Source organism: Antechinus flavipes, chromosome 5 (assembly GCF_016432865.1).
Source record: "Antechinus flavipes isolate AdamAnt ecotype Samford, QLD, Australia chromosome 5, AdamAnt_v2, whole genome shotgun sequence".
Lineage (NCBI taxonomy): Eukaryota > Metazoa > Chordata > Mammalia > Dasyuromorphia > Dasyuridae > Antechinus > Antechinus flavipes.
In genome coordinates this window covers 8,120,533-8,147,767 of record NC_067402.1, presented here as the reverse complement: position 1 = coordinate 8,147,767, position 27,235 = coordinate 8,120,533, and the positions used below count along the sequence as shown (strand labels likewise).

Genomic DNA, 27,235 nt, shown 5'->3' with positions numbered 1-27,235 from the left:
CTTCCTTTTATACCTTGACCATGAAAATCTTCTCCATCCTTTGAGGTATAGCACAGATGTCACTAGTAGAAGAAGCCTTCCCTTACTTGCCTCTCTCTTTGGCTGGAAGTGATGCTTTGGACTCCAATGGCTCCAATGAACTCTCCCGTTCTTCTTGGTTTCATGGTGATTTGTAGTCATGTCCCATGAGCCTATTGGCCTGGTGAGGAGAAGAACTGTGTCTCATTCATCTTCTGTTCCTCCACGAGTGTCCTGGTGTCTTCCCTCTAAGGGGTGATTGGTCGATGTTTATAGAATACATTGAATTAATTCTTCTTGGAGCGATGCCTCATTTTAAAGTCCTTGGTTCCAGTGTCATCAGGAAGCTGATGATGACTTGGGTTAGTCCAGAGAGATAGCCACAGTGATTTCCTATCAGTTTTCCATGTTTCTTGCTAGAAAAGGCTGGTTTTGGGGTAGAAGTGTTCAGAAAGGAGGGAGATGAGGAAGCATTTACGAGACCTTCATTTCCACGTGACTTCTTTGTGACGTTAAGTATAAGTGTAACTGCCAACCTTTTAGCACCTTGGGTGTTTCAGGGGCATTGAGAAGCCAGTTACTTTGTAGAGTCCCAGGGAGCAGCCCGAATTTCACAAAATTGGGGAAGAGGCTCAGGGACTCAGCCCATCACCCTTGTTTGATAGAATGCTGTTCGGCCTCAGAGAATCCCAAGCCTTACCCAAGATGGTGTGTAAGGAGCAGAAACGGTCAGAGCTCTGAGGTCAGTGCCCAGTGGGTCATCTTTACTCTGGACACATACATCTAGACCCAGAGAAGTCATTCCAGGAACAGGACCATGGTGTCTCTCCTGCCTCGGGGCATTTTCCTCTCTTTCTCCTCCTTCCCTGGGATTCTCTCTCTCCTCATCTTTGCCTCTGTTAAATCCTAATGGAAATCTCACATTATACAGGAAGCTTTTCCCAGCCCTACTTATTTCCTTCTTGTAATTGTTTGCTATTTATCCTGTCCTAATCTTGTTGGTACAAATCTGTTTATTGTCTCCCCCCATTAGAATGTGAGCTTTTTGAGGACAGGGCCTGTCTTTTGCCATTCTCTGTGTCCCCAAGGCTTAGCACAGGGGCTGGCACGTGGCAGCCCTGAAATTTATTGTGTCAAACATTTAGCCTCTCTGGGCCTCCATTTACTTATATGTAAAATGTATATATTACTTATATATTATATGTAAAATGAATGACTTGGATTATTTGGCTTATAAGGTTCCTTCTTTCTATTTGGTCAGTCTGTCAGTAAGCATTTATTAAGCACCTACTATGTCCTGGGCAGAGACTTAATTTCCCAGGTCATTTAGTAAAATGACTAGATTTTCCAGAGAAGGGGCCAATTCACCCAGCTCAAGGGCGTTTCCTCACGTGGGAGTTTCCCCATCCAATATAGGCCTGGTGCCTCTGACTATCTATATTTGGGCCAGGTAGTCAGACAGTGGAGCAGATCTTCCTAAGGAAACAGTTGTGAAAGGGGATGAACATGAAGAATCTCTTAGTACAGGACTTGTTTTTGATATTGAGACCTGGTTGGCAGATGGCAGGTATTAGGGTTTCAAGTCATTTTCCCTCAAGATGTCCTGGGCATCTGCTAACTGCTTAACAGGCTTCCTTCTTCCCTCTTTCCCTCCTTCTTCTCTCTCTCCCCATCTCCCTCTCGGACATCTAGCCCTTCTTCCTAAGCCCTCTGTTCTGTGAAGGGCAGTGCCATCTTTCCAGGCAGCTGGTTCAGAGCATCATAGATTCTAAGCTTGAAGAGACCTTGGAGCTAATCTTATACAATCCCTTCTTTTGGTTTATTTAAAAAAAAATCAAATTATGACCTTCCAACCTCAGCCTATGAGTGCTCTAAACCATCAAAAAAAAGTCCTTATTTGTGAGCCCTGCTCTATGGCAGGAGGTTCTTTACTTTATAACATTTTGCTTTTATTTTTAAGTAAATGATATAATCATTTGTTTTCCTAGTGGATAAAATGACTGTAGTACAAGCCAAGTTGCATTATGTCTTCATTTTTCTGGGTCACGTTTGATAATTTTTTGCAGCTATCTATGGCATCTTCTAATAAAATATTAGCATGGCTTTTTCATGATCCCTTTTTTTCTGCCAAAGGCCATTTGAATATTTATAACATCCTTCGAAGGCCATTCAAAACGATCAACTTACAGAACTCAAGCAAGGGGAGATTGTTGTACTTGGCTTTTAGCTCATCGTCATTGAATATACAATTGATCTTAAGAATTGTGTGAGGATCCCCACCCCTGATTTATGGGAAGAAGTTGCTGTTTATCAAATTCATAGGGCATCCATCCACACGTACTAGTGTAATAAAAGGCAGATCTGTCTTTTTTATATCTGATGCCTCCCTTGATTCAAGGATAACCAAGATAGGAAGTGGGCTGATGTCCCAGGTTCTGGAAAAAAAGATTTCACAAATCAGTGATGTTAAAATCTATCTTCAAAAAATGTTCTAGAATATATTATGGAATGAATAGTTTTCTTTGAAAGGAAAGAAGAAGTAGTGATCCTCAGAAGCTAGCGTGAGAATAAATCTTGTCAGATCAACCATCTTGTATTTTATGATGAGATAACTTATAGATCAAGGCTATTTATCGAAGTCTTCAGACACTCCATGAATGCAAGTGATGAGCACTTCAAGGGAACTTGAAACCCCAAAGAAAGAGAAGGCTAAACTTTCCAGAAAGGAGGTATTTGAAGTGCATTTATGAGGAAGCAAGGATTAAACCTTCCTCAACTCTGCTTAATTCTAGTGTCTTCCTTCTATTATTTTTTATTTATCCTATATGCAGCTTGCTTATATATATATGTACACACACACACACACATATACACACATACTACAATTAGATTGTAAGCTTTTTGAAGGCAGGTGTTGTCTTTTCCCTCTTTTTGCATCTTCAGCACAGTACCTGGCATGTATTAATAAATATTTATAAATTAATTGATTAGACTTATTTTCCTTAACTCCAGAGAATAAAGTGGGTATCGGGAGCAACTCATTATTAGGCAGAAGTTCTCCCAAATGAAATGAGATTTCTCCTTTCTCCTTCCTCCATCCTTAAGGAGATTTTTTGGTAATAATGGATAACATTGAGTCTACAGTCAGGCTTGAGGTTCAGATCTTTTCTTTGCAACTTATTCTATGTGTGCCTTGGGCAAATTACTTAGTAGTTATTTAGAAGTTCCTTCTTATTCCGGTGCTAGTTAAACTTGATGGACCCCGAGTCCAGCCCTGAGATTGGAGGGCTCTCCATTTTACCATTTTGTAATCATACTATTTACCATTCTGCAGAGAGGTTTCTTGTGGCATGTCTCAGGATTCTGAAGGGTCACACTTTTCCATGAATTTGCATTTTGTTCTTCAGAGCAGCTTCATTTCCTTCATCTGCTAGATGAGGGATTGGACTTGATTGGCCTTCTAAGACTACTTCCACCTCTGGATTTCTGATTCAGTTATATCTCTCTAGCCTATGGATGACATTGAAGCATTGGGGGACAATTAAGCTGGAAATTATTACCTGTGAACTGCAGCATTCTCGATTTTAAAGCTGTATCTTTCCTGTTCTTCCCTCTCTTGGGTTTCTAGATCTTTAGTTTTCAAGTTGCGATTTCTTCTTTTGTTTGTGATTTTGCTGCCTGGGAATGAAAGCTTTATTATCGTTTTGCTTCCATAGACAGAGAGAGGCCCTCCAGGAAGATGCTTCTATTTAGTGCTTTTGTGTCTGTTGAGTTTTCTTGGTGCTCCTTGTTCCTGCCCCCCCTCACATTCACCATTTTTTTCTGACCAAAAAAACTCTAAGATGTCATGTTCAAGTTCACTGGAATATTATTTTTTAATTAAAACTTTTTATTTACAAAGCACATGCCTGGGTAATTTTTCCAATATTGACCCTTGTAAAACCTTTTGTTTCAAATTTTTCCCCTCCTTCCCTCCAAAGCTAGCTGGCAGGTCGTCCAATATGTGTTAAATATGTTGAAATACATAGTTTGAAACAATTTTGCCAGTAGTCATTTTTTATACTCTTAAGATGTGTTTTTAAACACTGAAATCATTAATTGGATGTGATTCAAGCATGTGGAGGAAGGGATGTTTCCAGGCTTCCTTAGTACTGTTCCTTGATTGCTTCATCAATTTGTTGATCCTGTGCACCTTTCAAGTTGCTCCCAACTCTTTATCCCCTATCCTAAATGTCTCCAGCTGCTGTAATTACTTCTCTCATAAAGCCAGTGGGTTTCCCATGGGTTAGAACTTGGACTTCTACCAAGGTGACTTAGAGAGCTCAGGCCTTTCAGAGCTGGAGGCTGAGTGAAGAGTGACTAGAATTCCTAGGTCTTGAGTTCAAGAGATCACTGGCCCAGCCAGAGGTGGCCCTTTTCTTCCTTTCCCTAGCTCCATGTAATCTGCCCAGCAAATCATTAGATGCCCTCTCTTCCAGCCGAGCTGCTGTTCTCTAGGAGAAGTCCCTTAGGCAAGGAAGGTATACTAAGTCACATTAGTAAAAGGAATTTCCCTGGAAAATTAAAGTCTTCCTTAGAAGAACAGCAACTGGTCCATCAATCAGTCAACAAATATTGTGTGGTTTAGTAGGGAAAGGGCTGAACTTAGGACCACAGACTGTGACTTGAAACCCTGGCTCTGTATTCCACCATTCTTTTACATCGAGGTAAGTCAGTTACCCTCTCCGGGCCTCAGTTTCCTTTTCTGTACAATTAATGGGTCGGGCTAGGTGAATTCCCAGTCCCTTTCAATGACAGACCTATTTGTCTTTGGTGACTAATAACGTCCTTATTTTTATTTTAGTTTGCTTCTAAAATGTCTAGTTTCTATTAAGTCCTGCGTTAAACTCACCTTCCCTATCACTCTTTCACCTTCTGTTCTCTGTGTTACTCCCAGACGATGAGTGTTTCCATGACAGTTTTGGGTGGAGCGAATCGTCCCCAGATGTAACTGTTGACTGCATACGCCATCCACCTGATGTATGGGTAGTAAAAGAATACCCCATGAAGGCCCACTCCAAGGATGCTCAGATGCTTCTAGAGAGATGGCCACTAGCCTTTGCAAGGAAAAGAGGAAGCTAATGAGAGTTCTCTTTCCCTGTCACTGTTCATTACCTAAAGCCCTCCAGAAGCCCCAGATGGTGCTGAATTGGGTCGGTGTTAAGTAAGACACGTCGTGTCCAGCGTGGCCCAAAGCAATTGGGCATTTAAGCATTTCTGCCCTCTGAGAAGCTGCTGGCTCACTTGGGACAGAAACTGTTTTCTGGACTCCCGTTCTTGAAATTTTGCTTGAAATGCTCTGCTGGTATCAGATACTCGGCTCCAAGTAATGGAACTTTGGATCCCTTAGTTTTCAAAAAACTTGCCATAATCATGGTTTTTCAGCTGGACTTGGGTCCAGTGCTTGGATCCAATGCTCATTCACTGTCTTGTTCTAAACAGGTGGTTTCCTCAGGCTCTTCATCAGTAAAATGGGAATCACAAACTCACTTTAAGCATGATTTTAGGGGGTTTATGAGAGAGGGACTCCATAATCCTTAATGGGGTCTAAGGCTCCTTCCTGCTCAAAATCATTAATGCCAAGCTATTTTTTTAATAGAAAAACAATTGAGTATTATGTTGGCAATGGTGACAGAGAGGCTTGACACCCAAGAGCACCTCCCCTTCTCAGATAGAGCCATATGGAGCTTTGTTTTTCACGCCTCCTCTTCCATTTCCTTGCACTCCATCTCCCCATTTGGTCATTGTTTGGGTCCTGATGGACTCAGGTTGAATACAAATTTCAGTCTTTTTTTGCTGTAGCCTGGACCTTCCCTACCAGATCTATTTATTTATTTAGATTTTTTTTTTGGGGGGGGAGACTAAGCTAAGAGGAGAATCTAGCCTTAATCACTGAATTGGTGGAGCTTCAGTCAAACTAAGACCTGCTGAAGATCATAGCTTAAAAAGACCCAGGTTTTTCATTGCATCCTGGGCCATCTCTAGTCTTCCTGATCTATATATGACCACTGGACCCAAATGGCCCTGGAGGGGAAAGTGAGGCAGATGACCTTGTATGGCCCTTCCTCACTTCAATCCAATTCATTTGCATGTCATATCATCATCTCCCTGTTGTCCTGGTCCTCTTCCAGAAGGAAGGACAAACAACCACAACAACCTCCCTCTGTTTAAATGTAGGTAATTACTCTGCTGCTCTCATGAATCTGAATTTTCCCTTAAAATACCTGGGGTAGGATCTGCAGCCTCAACACCCCAACCCCACTAATGCTGACCTTATGATTTAGAATTGGGATTTATTTTGATATGTTTATTTGAGCTTAGAAGCTTTCCTATTCTGCAGGATGGGGAACCCTGATTCTCTGCAGAAGTAGCTTCTGTCTTTGTCTTTTGTCCCCAGCCCGAGCTCTGCGACTCACCCCAGAGACTCACCCCTGGGGCCCACTCTTCAATGCTCCATCCCAAATTAAAATGTAATTGGGAAGTATTCAACAAAATAAATAAAACAGGTAGATGACAGTATATGTCCTGGATGACATTCTATTTCAAATCTAAGTCCATATGTAGCTGTAGGGATCCTTACGCATAGATTAGTGATCCCTGTTTTTATTGAGTTTTTTGCATGTGTCACACATAGTAGGAGCTTAATAAGTAAGACATCCATCCCCCTCTGATTTTGGATGGATTAGCACAATGTAATGTGGTCACCCACCTGACGCGGCAAAGCCCTGGGATCTGAACTCTCCTCAGGCGCTCCCATGTAGTGGAACCGTCTTAGAATCCCATTTGTAAAATGGAGGCACTTCTCCCTGTGGGACTGTCGGAAGGCTCGCAAGAATAGCTGAGGATGGGCACCTGTGCGGGTGTTAGAAACCACCTAGTCCTGAGGAGCAGGAAGCGGATTCACCTGAGATTCATTTAGAGGCACTGTACCAGGTACTTTGCCACCGTGGAAGCACCCTCTCCCTGTCAGCTCCTCAGTAAAATGCATTATGGTTGCAGTCCCCCATCTTGGCGCTGGTCCACAAATGCCTCCATAGCTTGAATGGCATCAAAGCCAGAAGGCCCTCACGTCGTACCCTTCCCATTTGACAGACGAGGAAAGCGGGCCCCATAGAATGGCGGGGAGTGCCCTGTGTGGACCAAGCTGGCCAGTGTCTGGGGCAGGATTCGAACCAGCTTGTCCTCCCTTCCTCTGATCGGGCCCCTTCTGCCTCGGAGGGAATCTGCTTCCTGTTCCCACCTGAACAGGTGCCCATGCTCGGCATTTCTGCCATTGGTTATCCAGCACTGCCCATGGTGCCCCAGGGATTCTGGGTCTGAGAAACATGAACAAGACCGGCAGACCAGGAGACGGGAACAAGGGGGAGAATCCAGGGCAGAGCAGGCGGGATCCCTCCAAATCCTGACCCTTCCCACCTTCCCCTGTCCTTGGTGCTGACTGGCCCCTGGGCCACTGTGAGCCCCAGTCCCCTCAGTTCTCTTTTGCCTTGAGGGGAGGGATGCCCTGATTCTTTGTGGGGAACCTCACATGGCAGAGGCTTGCGGCCACCGGCAGAAATTCTTGCACCTGGTGAATCTTTCTGGAAATAGATTTGTTTTTCCACAGGCTCCTAACCCATGCTGAAGCTCGGTTTGCTCCAGCGTGGGGGCTTGAGGTAGCCCCCTTCCATCTGCCTGTAGGATACTGTCAGCCATTAAATTTGCTCGGGAGGGAGCGTCATTGAAGTTTCACAGCTGCCATCAAAGCGTACCAAGGACCAGGAGGCTTCTGGCGGGACTTCAGGTTTTGTGCTCCCGGCTGCCTGGGGCCGCGGAGCCGCCGCTGGGCTTTTAATGCGCTAACAGTTGTTGGGAAGGCTGGCCCCATTTTTAGTGCGTTTTAGGGCCCAGCTGTTCCGCTTTTGCTCAGAGGGAGAACTCTGATATGTGACTATTTGGAAGAGCAACATGGCTTCAAACAAAAGGCACAGGGACTGTCCCCGTGCTCAGCAGAGAGGACTTGGGAGTGGTGTTGGCTCGGAGACATAGCATGCAAGGGCCTGGGAAGCTCATTTTCTTCCCCCTCCTCTTCATGAGGGATGCAGAGAAGATCAGTGGCTTGCCAGGGTCCCCCTGGTTGTGTGCGTGGGAGGCAACGTGTGAGTCCCAGACCTCGGTCACCTCACGAGAGCCTCAGGATTCCTGGGAGGGCATCTGGGAGGAGGTGATAGAACATGGGGGAAGGCGAAGGACTGGCCCAGGGTTACTCGGCCAGTCCTTGTCCGGCAGGTTCCAAGCGTACCACGTGACTCATTCATTGGTGAGGGCTTCCCGTCCCTGGCTTGGGCTTTATAGAGAGAGCGTGTACGTGGTGGTGCACACACACATGGCAGGTACATTGTTAGTACACACGCCACATACATGTACATACTAACACCCCCATGTGCATGTCCACATGTGCATGTAATAATGAACTCTGTCGCACATCATGCTGTAGATACATCACATACATGTACCCCCCAATATACAACCACGTGTACATCCACATGTACATGTAATGCACCGTGTTGTTTATCACGCTGCAGATACGTCACCTGGATGTACACCCCGATATACGATCCGTGTGTGTGTCCAACATGTATGTATGCCTTGTGTTATATACTCTGTTGTATTACACCATACAATCCACATACATGCATATGTCTGCAGACCCACATTTATGCACGTACCGCATTGTATCTTGTGTTGAACATGCACTATATATGTCCATTGTCCATACATAAACATACACATGTGGATGCATATTACAGACACACACGCATGTGCATGTAACCTGAAGTGAGACTGAAACGAGCTGACAGTTTAATTTGTTCTGCACTTAATTACGCCTTTGGCGAAGTGGAACATCCTGGATTATATAAAAACCTTGCAGAGAAAATTAAGCAGAACCGGCCGGGGGTGGGGGTGGGTTGTGAAGGTCGACCCTCAGAAAACCGGAGGAGGACGTCGGGGAAGCTGCTCTCTGGGAAGGCTTCGGCCAGCTTGGGCGCAGTTCCCTCATGTCATCCCCCTCCAGGGCAAAAAGCCTGTGTGGTTTTATGTTTCATGCATAATGAGGCAGGAAGTGAAAGGAGGAAATCTTAGTCAACCTGAGTTTTGGAGGGAATTTAGCAAAGGTGAATAAAATTATGCAAAATTCCCTTTGGCTCAAGGCAAGAGAGCTGTACTGAGAAGCATGCTGGCTGCGATTCAAGCCAGTGATGGGGGCCGCACCTGGGGCAGGCTCCTGGGTGACAGCTGGAGGATTGGCAGGGACGAGGCCGTCCAGCGGCCTGGAGGCCGACCCCGATGTGGTTCTGGCTGTGCAGGCTTCCTGGGATTGTTGGGAGCCCGGCTGAGACCTTAGCTCAGTGGGGACAAATAGGGATTTTAAAAGCTCATTTTACTGGAGGAAGTGCAGTTTTTGGATAGGAATCCCTGCGATTGAATCTCTACTCTGTTCCTCATGACTTTGGACCAGCGGTGTGCCGGGGATGCTTCACAAGCACCTCTCAGAAAACTTCTCCTCACTTTTGGGTTTAATCTACGTGATAATCATTTTCTCGATGAAGTCTGGACAATCAATCAAGCAGTCGATCAAGCCGTGACTTGTAGTTCTTCATGACTGCTGAGGGTATGAAAGCTCAGATTGAAAATGTAGCAGCTGAAGCCTTCAGGCTCCTTTTTCTGGTCCTCAGTTTCCTTAAATGAGGGTTGGATTGGCTGAGGAGAACCTCAGACTCTTCAAAGCCCAAGTCCCTAAATCAGCCTCTAAAATACTCTAGCTCTGGGATTGTAGTTGGAGAGCTCGACCCTGGTTTTCCCGATCTAGAGCCTGGGAGGCTACCAGGAAGTGCCACAGTGCACAGAGTGCTGGAGTCAGGAAGCCCCAAGTTCAAATTTAGCCTCAGACTCTTACTAGTTGTGTGTCCTGAGTGAATACTTCAGTTTTCTTCTCTGTAAAATGGGGATCATGATGGCCCCCCACTTAGTAGGTACCAAAGAAGGATCAATGAGATCATAATTGTAGAGCACTTACCACAGTACCTGGCGCATAGTAGGTGCTATGCAATTTTCACATGTAACTAGTATTATTGGCTCTAAAAGGGGGGCATCCGGGGTCAATGGGCCATCGATCCAAAGCTCCAAGACTCTCAGGTTCCATCCCATGTAAGGGTCCAACTGCCTCATTTTTCAGACACAGAAACCGAAGCCCTCGAGGCTGAGCATATTTACTATTTCGTTAGGCCTCCTACCCAGTCAGAATCCCTCCTGAGTAAGGGGTAAAGATGAGCCTGAGCCCCAGTGGGACCTCCTTGTCCCTTTGGGGTTCAGACTTCAGCAGGGCAGAAAAACAGGGCAGAGCCTAAGGCCAGGGGCCCTGGCCAGACTGGCTTTCTTGCAGGGAGGCAGGGTCGGGGCAGCTTACCACAGTCACGACATCCCATGTCTTGGGTTCCCCTGTGCCCTGCTCTCTCCTGTCCCACCCTCACTGACTCCAGAAAGAACTTGCATGAGCTCGGCAAACGTTCTTCTAGTCCTGAGACCAGACATGGAGAACAGCCTCCCACCGCTGCCCTTCTGCACTAGCACATGTGTGGGACCCATCCCACTGGCCCTGGCTCGCGCTGACCCTGCCCTCCCAGGACCAGGTCATCTTCTAGCTGTTCCATTGCTCAGCCTCAGAACCACTTTCCCCCGACCTTCCCTGGCCACCAGCAGTTCTGAGGGAGCCACGGGAGCAGGGCAGGAAAAGTTGGGGAGGCCATTCTGAGGGGATTTGGCTTCTGAAGAAGTGTCCGGAAAAGGGATTAAATGAAAGCAGGGTGTCTCCTTGTTCAACCTTCTGGGAAGGACCTTGGGAGTTCCTCCTATGCTTGACTTTGGGGAAGGAAGGTTTTTCTAAAATTCAGTGAGAATTGCATTTCCTTCTAAGAAAGCCCTTTGTGATACCTGATGTGACAGGCAGAGAGACAACAGCTGGTCCCAAGTGTCGGGTCCTTTTTGTGTTCTGTAAAGGCTATGTAAAGGAGTGTCACTAAGTCAGGGATTTGTGATCTGGGGTTAATGAACTTAAAAAAAATGGCTATTTAAAATTGTATATATTGGTTTCATTTGTAAGCTTCTGCCTTTTATATTTTTCATTTAAAAACATTTTTCTCTAAAGGAGTCCTTTAGATTTCACCAGATTGCTTGAAGGGCCCATGGCCCCCAGAAAAGGTTAAGAACCTCTGTTTTAAGCGACAACAGAGAAGGAAACCCAGAAGGCCTGGCTCTCGGTTGTACCTGTCCCCGGGGCTCTCAATCTGCCATCTTTCACAATGACTCCATTCGCTAAAAATAAATAAATAAAATCAAACATCAAGTTAGCAGACTCCACAAGATGTGGCAAGAACTGGCAAGTATGTGCTGATTTAAAAAAAAAAAAGTCCACGATATAACACAAACACACAAAACTTATTAAAAATGTACTTGACATAGATTAATTACCTTCTCCTGCCCATCCCCCCATTTCAGCTTCAGCTTCCCCAAAATTGGTCTTTTTAAACATTTAAAAATATTTTGCAAGGAATTCTAGCTTCCAGTGGTTCTCTGCTGAGGTTATAATTAAAAAGGATCGAGTCTTCACGCCTCATCAGTGGCTCACTTGGAAGGCTACAGGTTCTTTGTCTCACTCTGTCCACTTCTGGGGAGATTCTCACTAGCCCGGTACCGAGGCAAGAGCCGGGGGGTGTATCCCCCGGAATACCCTCCCTGGCACTGGACAGCTCACGTGCGCAGGTTCTAGTCGATATGTCCTTTGGAAGCTCGTCCAAGTGGTTCCTCTTTGTTCTAGCCTTCTTGGACTAAGCCCATTTGTCTTTGAGGTCTGCTTCATTTCAGGATAATCCTTGGGGGAAGGAATGTGCCTTTGCATGGATTGAACGGCATGGAGGAAAATGTCAGCACTTGGCAAATAATGCCGATGGTGAATAATCAGGGAAGGAATGCGCTCTCCGAGGGGGAGGCCGTGGGGGGGGAGAGGGGGCCGAAGCCCTGGATTTTGTCCCAGCACGGTGCCACCGAGGGGGCCCTGCCTTCAGGCCTGACTCGGCTAATGGGATAACTTAGGGCTCTTATCTGGCCGTGTTCTGTCAAAGTTCCTGTCTGAGCCCAGAGTGGGCTCCTTCATAAATATTGCAGAGTATCCCGCGGTGAGTGTCGGCAGAAGCTTTCTGTTTCCAGAGGGCTGTTCTGGCCCGTGAGGGATGGCCTCCCAGGGAGAATGGCCAGAGCAGCCTGTCAAGCCAACAAAAGACACAATGGGTTCCTTCTCGCTTTTCCTCATAGTGAGGGACCGGGAGTGGACCCAGGCTTATAGCGAGAGGGGATCTCAGAGGTCATTCTTCAGTGGTGGGAGCCTGGCTCAGAAGCGGTCAGACCCTCTGTGAACCACATGTAGAAGAAGGAGGAACAGAAAATAGCCCTCAGTCCTGAGGACTCCCATTCCCTGCTGAAGGGACAGTGGCAGGGGAACAAGCCCGAGGCCCGGAGATGCTAAGAATCACTGCTTTGAGACTTAGCTAATGGTAGCTGCACATAGGAAATCCTCGTCCAGTCTGAGAAGATGGATTGGTCCAGTTCAGCCCCGTTTCCTGCATCTCACCCGTTAGCGTGGAAGCTTCCACGAGGAAGGAGGGTTTCATTCATTGCACTTGTACCTCGGGGTCTAGGACCATGCTTGCCTCATAAGGTGCTTGTATAATAGATGCTTAATAAATACTTGCATTTGTTAAAAGTCCTTGCCTTTCATTTTTAGCTTTTAAAACCACCATTAAAACTCATTAGTAGTCCTGATGGATGACATGGGAAGGAGGGAAGAAGCGTGGTGAAAATGGTTGGTTGAGATTAGTGCTGTGGCAGCATATACTTTGTATACTTGGTCTTCACTGATTGGGTTCTAGACTTTCACAGCATTTTCTGGATAACTCCAAACCTTTATGCTCAGAATGTAATCTCTCTGAGGGTAGAGATTCTTACTTGTGTGTATTTGTTTCTTTGGCACTTAGCGTAGTGACTGGCACAGATGAATAAATAGTAAATTATCCATCTATCAATCAGATTTCTGTCCATCTAGTCATATACACACATATCAGTTTGTCTATCAATAATATTTCTCCCTCTCATCTATCTGTCCATCTACCTATTTGTGTATAATCATGAACTTGTTCTCCCAAATAAGCTCCCTGAAGACAGGCCTTGTTCCATCATTGTCTTTCTATCATAGTACTTAGCATAGTGTCTTGTACGTAGTCTTGCTCCTTCTTATTGTTTTTGACCAGGAAAAATTGTGTAGGAAAGTGGGATAATAGTAATGGCTATTATGAGATTGTAAGATTTTCTGGAGTGAATTTCTACCTACTTCTTATTTTCCTCTTGAGAATTAGCTGTGAAGTAGAACAGTCATTGGGGAAGTTTCAAGAGTTTTCCTTGTCAGGATGGGCAGCTCTTTCCTGGATCCAGTTCAAAATGGATTCTGATGGAGTGGGGCAGGGCCGGTGGGAATGTGTGTGGGTGGGTAGATAAAAAGGAAATAAATAAAATATAATTCAGCTTCCAAGGAAATTTGCAATAACATTCTTACCTGAAGGAGAAGCTTTGTCTGCCTTTCTAGTTCTTACCCATTGTTACCTGGAGACAAACACCCCAGTGTTCTCTCCTTAGCCATGGTCCCAGGCTAAGATCATCCCATCTTAATTATTCAACAAATAATCTGATGTTGTACTGAGAACAAGGTCTGCTGGATAACTGTCTCTCATGCAATTTTACGGCATATTGCCCAACACCCGTAAAATATGTGGAGGTAGAGTGTCTCCTTCAAGAAGAAGTTTTGATATGATAATGCATTGAATGCAGGTGCGCCCAGTAGGCCCGAGTGTAAGCGAGCCTATTTTGTTTTATTTGAAGCAGATTTTGATTATGGAAATTAGGATATGATTATACACTGAGATACGTGTGCATGCATGTCGTCGGTTAAATTTTCATGCACTATTCATTGTGTTTTCTTGGGCATTCTTCCCATGAGACCTTGCTTAGATCCTGGAATGATTAGGTAAATTTGTGATCTTATCAATATGGTGACTCTCCGGTTCCGAAGAGGCCGGCCTATCCATGCCCTTGAATCCTATGTGACTGATCCGTGGCCTTCTTTCTGGTCTCTGGTAGGGGTCAGCCCAATGTGGTGGGGGCCTTTCTCTCTCCTCTTGATTTTGCACTGATGAAATCACGTTGTGAAATCATGTTGTTGAAATCATTGTGTGGATAGTGCCAGGTTCTGAGATTCCTCACATCAGATTACATATTACAAAGGCCCACTATAGGCAATTCCCAGATGATAACGTATGAATGGAAATTTCCAAGCCTCTGCAATGGAAACGGGAATTTAATATGTTAGCACCAAATAGATATAGTTTGGTCTTAACAAATTACTCCAAAATTTTCCTCATAATTAAATTTTAGTTTCTTCCAACTGGAAAAGTTGGATGTTTTGAATTTGCAGGGGTATGTTGAGAAGAACAGCATACATATATCATCCTCCATTATAAATTATTGAACCTGACTGTTATTATAATGATGAATTAACTTGAAAATTAATCTTACGTCACACTCTATTTATTGTGTCTTTTCTTTCCCTCCATAAAACACTTGAAAACAGTTTTGAAATGGCTCATTAAAACTTATACCATGTTTGTAAGCAGGATTATAAAAAAGAGGTCTTTAGAGTCACAATAATTAGGACATTAAGTGGGCATTGACTCCTGTGGATGCCTAGAGGGAGCCTGAAGCCAAGGGACCAGCTTTGATGGAGATGTTTGTGGGCATGGTCTGGAGTTTGGGGAAGTCATATAGGGTCAGGAGTGTGTGTGTGTATGTATGTGTGTGGGACCTGGGCTTCTGTCTTTCTAGTGTTAGCTTCTTGACGACTAAAATGGTCCCTAGCTCCCACTCCGCTGTTCCCCTGCAAACACAGGTCAGTCTTTTGTCCCGATCCCCTCAGGATGGCTGAGATCTCTCTTGGCAGCAGACTTTTACTAGAAAGCAAAGAGAATCCCTCTCGAGTGTATTTTCTTTAGCCTTTCATAGCTGTTAAAAAACAGGACTTAGATGTTCTCTGAGCAGATATTAGAGATGGTCCCAGCTTTCCATTCTCTCTTCCTGTTGCCCAGGTCCTTTTCTCCTCTTCGACGACTGTGTGTTGATGTGGTATTTAACTTTCCTAAAGAAAAGAAGTGGGGAAAAACTCAAGTAAACTTTGAGATGAAAGAAGGGGAGATTATTATTTTTTTTCTTTTTAATAATAGCTTTTTATTTTCAAAATGCAAAGATACTTTTCAACATTTACCCTTGCAAAAACTTGTGTTCCAAATTTTCCTCCTCTCCTTCTATCCCCCTTTTCTAGACAGCAAGTAATGAAATGTAGCTTAAACATGTACAATTCTTCTAAACATATTTCTACATTTATCATGCTGCACAAGAAAAATCAGCTCAAAAAGGGAAAAGGAGAAGGAAAAAAAGTAAGTAAACAACAAGAAAAAGGGATCCACATTCAGTCTCCGTAGTCCTCTTTCTGGATGCAGATGGCTCTCTCCATCACAAGTCTATTGGAATTGGCCTGGATCATCTCATTGCTGAAAAGAAACACATCCATCAGAATTAATCATCACATAATCTTCTTGTTGCCATATACAATGTTTTCTTTGTTCTACTCACTTCACTTCCATCAATTCCTGTAAGTCTCTCAAGGTCTCTCTGAAATTGTCCTGCTGCTCATTTCTTACAGAACAATAATATTCCATCACATTCATATCCATAACTTAGTCAGCCATTCTCCAATTGAAGGGTATCCACTCAGTTTCCATTTCCTTGACACTTTTTTTTAACAAAAAAGGGTGCCACAAATGTTTTTGCACATGTGGGTCCTATTCCCTTTTTTATGGTCACTTTGGGATATAGACTCAGTAGAGACACTGATGGATCAAAGGGTATGCCCAGTTTTATAGCCCTTTGGGCATATTTCCAAATTGCTCTCCATAATGGTTGGATCAGTTCACAACTCCACCAACAACATATTAGTGTCCCAGTTTTCCCACATCTCCTCCAACATTTATTATCTTTTTCTGTCATCTTAGCAAATCTGCAAGTTGTGAGGTACTACCTCAGAGTTGTCTTAATTTGCATTTCTCTAATCAATAATGATTGAAAGCATTTTTTCATGATTTTAATTTATTTTTCTGAAAATTGTCTGTTCATATCTTTTGACCATTTATCAATTGGAGAATGGCTTGTATTCTTATACATTTGATTCAGTCCTCTATATATTTTAGAAATGAGGCCTTTATCAGAGCCCTTGGATATAAAATCCCCCCCAGCCCCAAGTTTTCTGCTTTTCTTCCAATTTTGACTACATTGGTTTTGTTTATGAAATATTTTTAATTTGATATAATCAAAATCATCCACTTTGCATTTCATAATGTTCTCTAGTTCTTCTTTGGCCATAAATTTCTTTCTCTCTACGGATCGAAGAGGTAGATTATCCCTTGTTCTCCTAATTTGCTTGTAATATCACCCTTTATAACTAAATTATGAAGCCATTTTGACCTTATCTTGGTATAGAGTGTTAGATATTGATCAATACCTACTTTCTGCCATACTATTTTCCAATTTTCCCAGCAATTTTTGTCAAATAGTGAGTTCTTATCCCAGAGTCTTTGCATTTATCAAACACTAGATTCTATGGTCATTGATTATTATATCTTGGAACCTAACCTATTTCTCTGATCAACTATCCTATTTCTTAGCCTGTACCATATGGTTTTGAGGAGTGCCACTTTATAATTTAGTTTTATGTCTGTTATGGGTAAGCAACCAACCTTTGCTTTAAAAAAAAAAATTCATTAATGCCCTTGAAAACTTTGATCTTTTGTTCTTCTAGATTTTGTTGATATTGTCTCTATCTCTGTAAATCAATTTCTTGGAAGTCTGTTTAATATGGCACTGAATAAGTAGATTAATTTAAGTAGAATTGTCATTTTTATTACATTAGCCTACACATGAGCATTTGATATTCTCCCAATTGTTTAGATCTAACTTTACTTGCGTGGAAAGTGATTTGTATTTGTGTTTATATAGTTTCTGGCTTTGTCTTGGCAGGTAGATTCCCAAATATTTTATGTTATCTACAGTTATTTTAAATGGAATTTCTCTTTTATCTCTTGCTGCTGGATTTTGTTGGTAACATATAGAAATGCTGATGATATGTGATATATTTTGTATCCTGCAACTTTGCTAAAGTTGTTAATTATTTGGAGTAGTTTTTAGTTAATTCTGTAGGATTCTTTAAATATACCATCATATCATTTACAAAAATGATAATTTTGTTTCTTCTTTACCTGCTCTAATGCATTCAATTTCTTTTTTCTTCTTTTTCTAATACCATATGAATGGCAATGGTGATTGATAATGGACAACCTTGTATTACCCCTGATCTTATTGGAAATTCTTCTAGTTTATCCCCATTACATAGGATGCTTGCCTTTGGTTTTAGTTAGATACTAGTTATCATTTTAAGGAAAACTCCATTTATTCCTATGTTCATTAGTGTTTTTTAATAGGAATGGGTATTAGATTTTGTCAAATTCCCTTTCTGCATCTATTGACACAATCATGAATTCTATTAGTTTGGTTATTGATATAGTCAGTTTTGCTAATAGTTTTTCTAATATTAAACTAGCTCTGCATTATTGGTATAAATCCTACTTGGTCATGGTGTATTATCCTGATGATAAGTTTCTTTAATCTCTTTGCTAATATTTTATTTAAGATTTTTGCATCCATATTCATTAGGGAAATTGGTTTATAACTTTCTTCCTCTGTTTTGGCCCTACTTGGCTTAGGTATCAGTACGTATCTATATCATAAAATGGGAGGAAGGGGAATTTCAAGACTAATGGACTCCAATGCTCTGGAGATGAACATTTCCAGTCCATGGGGATACCAGATGTAGGACTTTTTTGACCCACTCCCAAGTAGAAATAGTAAGGACTTGAGTTTGAGCGAGTGACATCTCATAAGCATTAAAGCCACATGCTTCCAGTTCACTGAGAGATGGACGGCCTCACTGGACCCAGGTTGGACTTTGGTTGACTTTGGAGGAGTCGGTCAGGATTCTTAGGTTGAAAAGGTCCCCTCTGAGGGGAGCCCAGGAGAGGGCTTGGGGAAAGGGGGCCCTGAGGCTGATGCCCAGAGAGGGTGGCAAAGGAGAAGACCATCCCAGAATGCTTCTGGACCCTTCCCCCACTTTCCTAAGGGGCTGGCTGTGTGACTTTTGTCTTGGTGCACAGTAGGCATTGAGAAGATGCCCGTGGGACCCTTGGGTGACATGGGCAGTCACTGCCTTGCATGGCCCTTGTCTCCTCATCTGTAAAGTGAGAGGATCTTCCTGGATGCCCTTGAGGTCCTGGTCTAACCTCTTTATTCATTATTTCTCATGGGTCCAATAATGTGATTGTGGCAAGTATCATGCTGATAATTTGTAAACAGATTTTTCACTGATGTAGTCTCGGTATGATCCCTTCAGCTGTCCCCTTCTCTATTGGCTAAGGCCGGTCCAGATCCAGTTATGCCCAGAGAACTTTGGGCATCTGGGCCGAGTTTGGGATTATGAGGTTTTGGATTCTTTGCGATCCAAATGCTGCAAGATCTTCCAAGCAGAATCACATGCATTGGTGCCTTAGAAGTTCAGCCAGTGAGAGCATCATGACCCAGAATGGCTTTGGTGATGGACAAGATAAGAACCCAGTTCCCAGGAGGCTCCTGTTGTCCCAACAAAAAGCTTTCTCCCTGCAGGCACTTGCTAAGTTTGCTTTCGAAGGAAGCTGATGGGCCCTGGAAGCCGGGCATCTTCTGTTTATGCAGATGATTGCAGGGAAGAAGCTTTTGTACTCCCCACTGAAACTTCTCCTTTTCTTCAGGTATTAGGGAACAAGATTCAGGAGCACATGAATTATTGGGGTGGGGCTATATTAACAGCAAACAGTGTGGGAACTTGGATAGGAAAAAAATCAGATTTTTATTTTCAGTTACCTTAGGTTGTTGGAATCCTGTGTGTGTTATATATATATGCTGAATTTTTATATATCATCAACAAAGTCCAGCAGCAAGAGATACAGAGAGAAATTCCATTTAAAATAACTGCCGATAATACAACATATTTGGGAGTCTATCTGCCAAGGAAAAGTCAGGAACTATATGAGCAAAACTATAAAACACTTTCCACACAAATAAAGTCAGATCTAAACAATTGGAAAAATATCAAGTGCTCTTGGATAGGGCGAACAAATATAATGAAGATGACAATACTCCCTAAACTAATCTATTTATTGAGCGCTATACCAATCAGACTCCCCAAAAAAACTATTTTACTAACCTAGAAAAAATAACTATAAAATTCATCTACAAGAACAAAAGGTCAAGAATTTCAAAGGAATTAATGAGAAAAAGCAAATGAAGATTGTCTAGCTGTAAAAGATCTAAAACTATGTTATAAAGCAGCAGTCATCAAAAACATTTGGTACTGGCTAAGAATTAGAGAAGTCGATCAGTGGAATAGGTTAGGTTCACAGGACAAAATAGTCAGTGAATACAGTAATCTAGTGTTTGACAAACCCAAAGGCCCTAGCTTTTCAGATAAAAATTCACTATTTGACAAAAACTGCTGGGAAAATTGGAAACTAATATGGTAGAAACGAAACAAATCAAAAAAACAAAGGGTAGTTTATTTCTCAGATCTGTAGAAAAGGAATTAATTTGTGACCAAAGAAGAACTGGAGATCATTATTGATCACAAAATAGATAATTTTGCTTCTATTAAGCTAAAAAGTTTTTGTACAAACAAAACTAATTTGGACATAATTAAAAGGAAAGCAATAAATTGGGAAAAGATTTTTACATTCAAAGGTTCTGATAAAGCCCTCATTTCTAAAATATAGAAAGAATTAACTCAAATTTTTAAGAATTTAAGCCATTCTCCAATTGATAAATTGTGCAGGCCTGGAACTCTGGAGAAGTGTACTTTAAACAAGGTGTGATTAGCTCAATGGAATTAATGAGATTATGGTTTTCTAGTTCACATATATCTAATATGATATAATCACTCTAGTTTGTTATAATGATATATAATCATTCTAGATTGGCTTATACTCAGTATACTGTAATGATGTAATTGTAATAGGGTATTCAAGGGCTGAGAGAGCTTGAGACAAAGTCAGACTCAAACTGGGACTGGTTGAGACCGACAGACTGTCAGACAGGAGACAATAAATGCACAACAAGATTAGAAGGGAAGCAATAAATTGGGAAAACATTTTTATAGCCAAAGGATCTGATAAAGGCCTCATTTCTAAAATATATAGAGAACTGACTGAAATTTATAATAGTTCAAGCCATTCTCCAATTGATAAATGGTCAAAGGATATGAACAGACAATTTTCAGATGAAAAAATTGAAACTATTTCTTGTCACATGAAAAGGTGCTCCAAATTATTATTGATCAGAGAAGTGCAAATTAAGACAACTCTGAGACACCACTACACACCTGTCAGATTGGCTAAGATGACAGGAAAAGATAATGACAAATGTTGGAGAGGATATGGGAAAACTGGGACACTGATGCATTGTTGGTGGAGTTGTGAATGGATCCAACCATTCTGGAGAGCAATCTGGAATTATGCTCAAAAAGTTATCAAACTGTGCATATCCTTCAATACTATAGTGCTACTACTGGGCCTGTATCCCAAAGAGATCTTAAAGAAGGGAAAGGAACCCACATGTGCAAAAACGTTTATGGCAGCCCTGTTTGTAGTGGCAAGGAACTGGAAATTGTGTAGATGCCCCTCAGTTGGAGAATAAGTTATGATTTATGAATGTTGTGGAATATTACTGTTCTATAAGAAATGACCAGTGGGATGATTTCAGGAAGGCCTGGAAGAACTTAGATGAACTGATGCTGAGGGAAGTGAGCAGAAGCAGGAAATCATTATGCACTTCAACAGTAAGACTATACGATGATCAATTCTGATGGATGCGGCTCTTTTCAACAATAAAATGATTCAGACCAGTTCGAGTAGGCTTGTGGTGGAGAGAGTCATCTCCATCCAGAGAGAAGACTGTGGAAAATGAGTGTGGATGACAACATAACATTTTCACTCTTTTTGTTATTGTTTGTTTGCATTTTGTTTTTCTTTCTCATTTTTTTTCTTTTTGATCTGATGTTTCTTGTGCAGCATGAGAATTGGATAAATATGTATGCATAGATTAAATTTAACATATGTTTTTAGTATATTTAATATATATTGGATTACTTGCCATCTAGGGGAGAGGAAGGAGTGAAGAGGGGGAATTAGAACACAAGGTTTTGCAGGGTCAATATAGAAAAATTACCCATGCATATTTGAAAATAAAAAGCTTCAATTAAAAAAAATGTGATTCTGGGAGGAGGCCCGTGGGTTTTGCCAGGACCCATGATGCACCAAAGGTTAAGCCCTCATGTTAGAACTGCAGGAGGCTCTGGGGAGGATTTCCTACATCCTCTGATCAACTGCAGTTTTCTCTGACCTTAATTCATTATTTCCCCTGCAGTGCAGCGACCACGACATGGAGTTTGGGACAGAATGCTTGCATTTAGCTCTGAAGTATTGCCACACAAAGGCCAAGCTGGTGGACGGCTCTCCGGATCTGTGGAAGGTGAGAGGGAGGGTTTCTCTGATGGTCTGGCTGGGGTCGGGAGGATGAAGGCCTTTGCAACAGATATTCCTGGAAGCATATTACAAAAATCTTACCAGTCTGGATTTATACTAGGAACACAAAATTGGTTCAATAGCTGCAGTGTGTGTGTGTGTGTGTGTGTGTGTGTGTGTGTGTGTATGTGTATGCGCACGTGCGTGTGCATGTGAGAAAGAGAGAGAGAGAGAGCGAGAGAGAGAGTGAGAATGAGAATGAATTAGGGTTAAGTGACTTAGGGCTACACAGCTAGTAAGCAGCAAGTTTCTGAGGCAGATTTGAACTCCAATCCTCTTGACTCTAAGGTTGGTATTCTATACATTGTGTCACCCACCTGCCCCTTTAGCTAGAAAATTATAAGCATAATTGACCATAATTGACCACAACAACAAAAAATCCAACAAAAACCAAAAATCATGTGGAATTTCAATGGATATAGAAAAAGCTTTTGAAAAAATACTACATCCATTCTAGGAAGCACAGGAATAAATGAAGATTTCCTCTAAATGCTAAGTAATAACTATCTAAAACCAAGAGACAGTGTTACCTGTAATGGGGATAAGCTAGAAACCTTTCCAGTAAGATAAGGGTTTAAGCAAGGAGGTCCATTAACACAGCTGTTATTCAGTGTTATTGTAGAAATATAGCTACCGTAACACAACAAGAAAAATTGTAAGAATAAGCAAAAGCAAAGAAAAAACAAAATTATCACTTTTGCAAATAATTTGATGATTTACTTAAAGAAGTCTAGAGTCAACTAAAAAATCTAATTGAAATGTTAAGCAACTTCAGTGGGTTACAGGATATAAAATAAACCTTCATAATTTTTTTTTTTTTTTTGCATTGTATTACCGACAAAATCCAGCAGAAAGAGCTAGATTTTATTTGAAGGAACTACAGAGAGTATACAATTTTTGGAAATATATATACTATAAAACACACAGGAATTACATGAAAACAATTTCAACATGCCTTACAGAAATCAATTAAATTAGAGAAATAGTCATTGTTCATGGGAAGGTCAAAACAATATAATTAAAACATCAATACTGTTGAAATTCTTATTCGTTGCCATACCAATCAAGCTACAAAAGGATTACTTTATAGAATTCAAAAAAACTCATTTGGTAAAACAAAAGATCAAGAATATCAAGAGAATCAATGAAAGAAAAGGGCCAAAAACCATAAGAAAAATGTCCTGTATCCTTTAAAAAGAGCTCTGAGGTACCACTTCATACCCATCAGATTGGGTAAGATGATACTAAAGAGGAAATGACAAATGCTGGAGAAGCTGTGAGAAAACAGATCCACCAGAGTACCATTGGTAGAGCTGCGAACTGGGCTAACTGTACTAAAAAGTAACTTACGACTGTGCCCCCAAAACTATTAAATCATGCATATGTTTTGACTTGGATGCTTGGTTTATAATCCAAAGAAATCAAAGAAAGAGGAAAGGGACCCCTGTGTACAAATATGTAAATATATTTGTGTGTGTGTGTGTATGTGTACACACACACACACATACACACACACACGTTTTTGTAGTTGCAAAAAATAGAAACTTAAGAAAAATTCATGAATTGGAAAATGGTTGAACAAGTGATGGTACATGAGTATGATGTGATATTCTGTTATTTTATTTTATGTTATGAGTATTTTTTAAATGCTGTTGTGTTGTAAGAAATGATTAAGGGGATAGCTTTGAAAAATCTTGGGAACACTTGTATGAACTGATGCAAAGTACTGTAAATAGAACAAGGAGGACATCGTGCACAGTAAGAGCAATACTATAAAAATACTGAAAGGCTGGGGTTTTCTTGGCAGAGATTCTGGAATTGTTTGTCATTATCTTCTCCAGCTCATTTTCCAGATGAGGAAACTGAGGCAAACAGGTAAGTGACTTGTCCAGAGTTAAGAAGTATCTGAGGCTGGATTGGAATCCAGAGCTGCCACCTAGCTGCCCATATCTACATACACACATACACACACACACATATAATATGTACTTAATGTGTGTGAATACACTTACAAACATCACACAAAATATAGGACGAAGCAGCTAGGTGGTACAGTGGTTAGTGTATTGGACTTGGAGTCAGGAAAAACTGGGTTCACATTCTGCCTTTGAAGTTCACCAGTTGTATAACTATGGGCAAGCCACTCAACCTCACTGAGGCTCAGGTAACTCTCTAAGTCTCTAAAGGTACAGATAGGTCGCAATCTACTTTGTTGGAGGAAGTTACCATTTTGACAGACTCACAGATCCTTGCTAATGCCTTCATTAATTCATTCACTTAGTTATATTTTTATTATCTCGAAGGGCAGATGTTATGTTTGGTGCTTTTTGTGGAAACAAGTATTGCCAGTTTCACAATGGGCACTTTAAAATTTTAGACTTTTGATATAAATTATTTTAATTAAACCAACATGGATATTGAGAAGGGTAATTAAGGAATCCAACAATGCTTTTCATACAGGATTTTTAATAAAAATCAAAGAAGACTTAAGCTGTGTATGGTAGGCATGTAAAAGTTTATAGGCCAAAATCTATAAAAGAAAAGCAATTTGGCTGTCTTTCTAGTTTATATCATTAATTATCTAATGTGAAAGGGGAAAATGGCCTTAGGTAAAGAAGCCAATCTCTTGCTCATAAGGCTGACTTCAACTAATGTCAAATTGAACATTAAGACTCACTTTTATATTGCATTCTTACATTCAGTGCTCAGAACTGTTTTTAGACGGCTCTTTTTATTTAGTTACAGCAAAGTAATTAAACATTTTTTAATAATAGCTTTTTATTTTTCCAAATACATGCAAGGATGCTTTTCAACATTCACCTTTTCAAAATGTTGTTTTTCTCCCTCCCTTCTTCCCACTCCCATTCCCTAGATAGCAAATAACCCAATATAAGTTAAACATGAGCTGTTCTTCTATATATATTTCCACAATTATCATGCTGTTCAAGAAAAATCAGATTAAAAAGAAAAAAATGAGAAAGGAAAAAAAGCAAACAACAACAGAAAGGTGAAAATAGTGTGTTGTGCTCTATATTTAATTTCCGTAGTCCTCTCTGTGGGTGCAGATGGCTCTCTCCAGCACAGGTCTATTGGATTGGTCTGAATCATCTTATTGTTGAAAAGAGCTACGGCCATCACAGTTGATCATCATATGATCTTCTTGCTGCTGCCTACAGTGTTCTCTTGGTTTTATTCACTTTACTCAGCATCAGTTCATGCAAGCCTCTCCAGGTCTTTCTGAATCAATATGCTGATTGTTATTTTTATGGAACAATAATATTTCATTACATTCGTATACTGTAATTTATTTGCCATTCTCCAACTGATGGGCATGATGGGATGATGGGCATCCATTCAGTTTCCAGTTTCTTGCAACTACAGAAAGGGCTGCTGCAAAAATTTTGGCACGTGTGGGTCCTTTCCCTTTTTATCTCTTTGGGACACAGACTCAGTAGAGACACTGCTCGATCAAAGAGTGTGCACAGTTTGATCGCCCTTTGGGAATAGTTTCAAATTGCCCTTCAGAATATTGGATTGGTTCACAACTCCACCAACAATGTATTAGTGTCCCAGTTTTCCCTCATTCCCTCCAACATTCGTCATTATCTTTTCCTGTCATCTTAGCCAATCTGAGAGGTGCGAGATGGTACCTCAGAGATGTCTTAATTTAGCAAGTAATTTTGGTGACAGTAAAGTCATTTTATTTTCTACCTGTTAAGATTAAAAAAACAAAAAAGGATTTCCAATTGGCTGAGTGACCTAGAATGATATTTATGGCCCAAGGTCACATTGGAAAGAGACTTCAAATGGAGTGCCCGAGATTATTATTATTATTATCAACTATTTTATTATATGTGTGTATGTGTATATGCAATGCATTTATATATATATATATCCATTCCTATGTAACCCATATTTACATATATTTATGTATGTATATGTGTTTGTGTATGTGTATGTATATATTTGCACATATATGTGCATATAGATACATACATTCATACACATATATACATAAATAAACTATTTCTTTGTTTAAATTTCTCTCTTCAGTTCTCCATCCCATCTATTTCTTCTCTATCTCCTTTGCTGGATTCTCCTCCAGGTCACGATGGCAGGTGTACCACAGGGCTTCTTTCCTTCCTCTACATTGGTTCATTTGGTTATCTCATTGGCTTCCATGGATTCAGCTTTCATTCCTATGCTGATGATTCTCAAATCTATTTATCTATTTATCCAGAGGTTATTCTTTGTTCCTTTCCATCAGGCTGCCTAGTAGACATCTGGAATGGAATATCTCATTGTTATTTGGTCATGTCAGTTGTGACTCTGTGATTCCATTTGGTTGACAGATTAAATTGAATTTTGCTTCAACTACTTATGGCTGTGATCCTTGTTAAGTCATTTAATAACCTGAATCTCAATTTCCTCATTTGTAATGTGGGGGTTTCCCTCCCAAGGTGGTTGTGAAATCAAAATGAGATAATATTTGTAAAATGCTTTGTAAACCTTCAGTTGCTCCATAAATGATTGTTCCAGCATGGAGATGTATAGCAAGGACCTTGGGAAAACTGGATTTTCTTTGTACGCAACTACTAAAACGTGGCTGTAACCGAAGCTCCGGCGTTGTGGCGGATGTCATGCTGTGGCCCCTTCTTATTTCCCCATGGCCACATTTTCAGAATGTCAGTGAACCTCAAGGTTTTCAAGTTTTGTGATCCTAACTTGGATGTTCATGAGAGCGTTCTCTCCAGGCTGAACTATTCCTTTATGTGGGATTGACATTTAAGAAGCATTTTATGCCAATTAAGGAAACAATCTGGTGATTTTTTGTGATGCTGACATTTCCTTGTCATCAGATCTTGCTTTTGGATAATGATACCCCAAACATGGCCTTCTGAATGCTGCTTTAATGACTGCTAAACTCATTTTCTAGGATTTATGGAAAATATTTAGAAAAAAATTCTCTTATTAATAAACATTCTGTGACTGTTGCCGTTTAATTTCTACGAATGTCCAAAGGCTTGGAAACAGTCTTCGGACTCTTTTGCAGAGTTCAGAAATATTTTATATGTGAAATTGCCAGCGGTACTTATTATATAACAAAAACATTGCCATTATCATTGGTTTCTAACCTTCTGGGATCAAGAATGTGCTCTAGGGAATTGTTCTAGGTTTTCCATTCCTTCCTGCTCTGTGAACATTGATGGGATTTTCTGTCCTTTAGGTGACCTACAGACGAGACCTCTACGCCATGGAATCCATAATTAAAGGTAAGTTTGTCCTTGTAACAGTCACTACTCGTGTATCCCAAATGGAGGGGGAGT

The 27,235-nt window shown here is 41.2% G+C and overlaps 1 protein-coding gene across 2 annotated transcripts in view; it reads left to right on the top strand.

Annotated features, from left to right (window-relative positions):
- The window catches only part of CRPPA (CDP-L-ribitol pyrophosphorylase A), a 229,155-nt gene that overhangs the window by 28,815 nt on the left and 173,105 nt on the right, over positions 1–27,235 (top strand). For both annotated transcript variants that reach the window (XM_052000593.1, XM_052000592.1), the window contains exons 4-5: positions 21,751–21,855; positions 27,136–27,181. In XM_052000593.1, the coding sequence (XP_051856553.1) occupies positions 21,751–21,855; positions 27,136–27,181 (151 nt within the window). The remainder of the gene's footprint in view (positions 1–21,750; positions 21,856–27,135; positions 27,182–27,235) is intronic.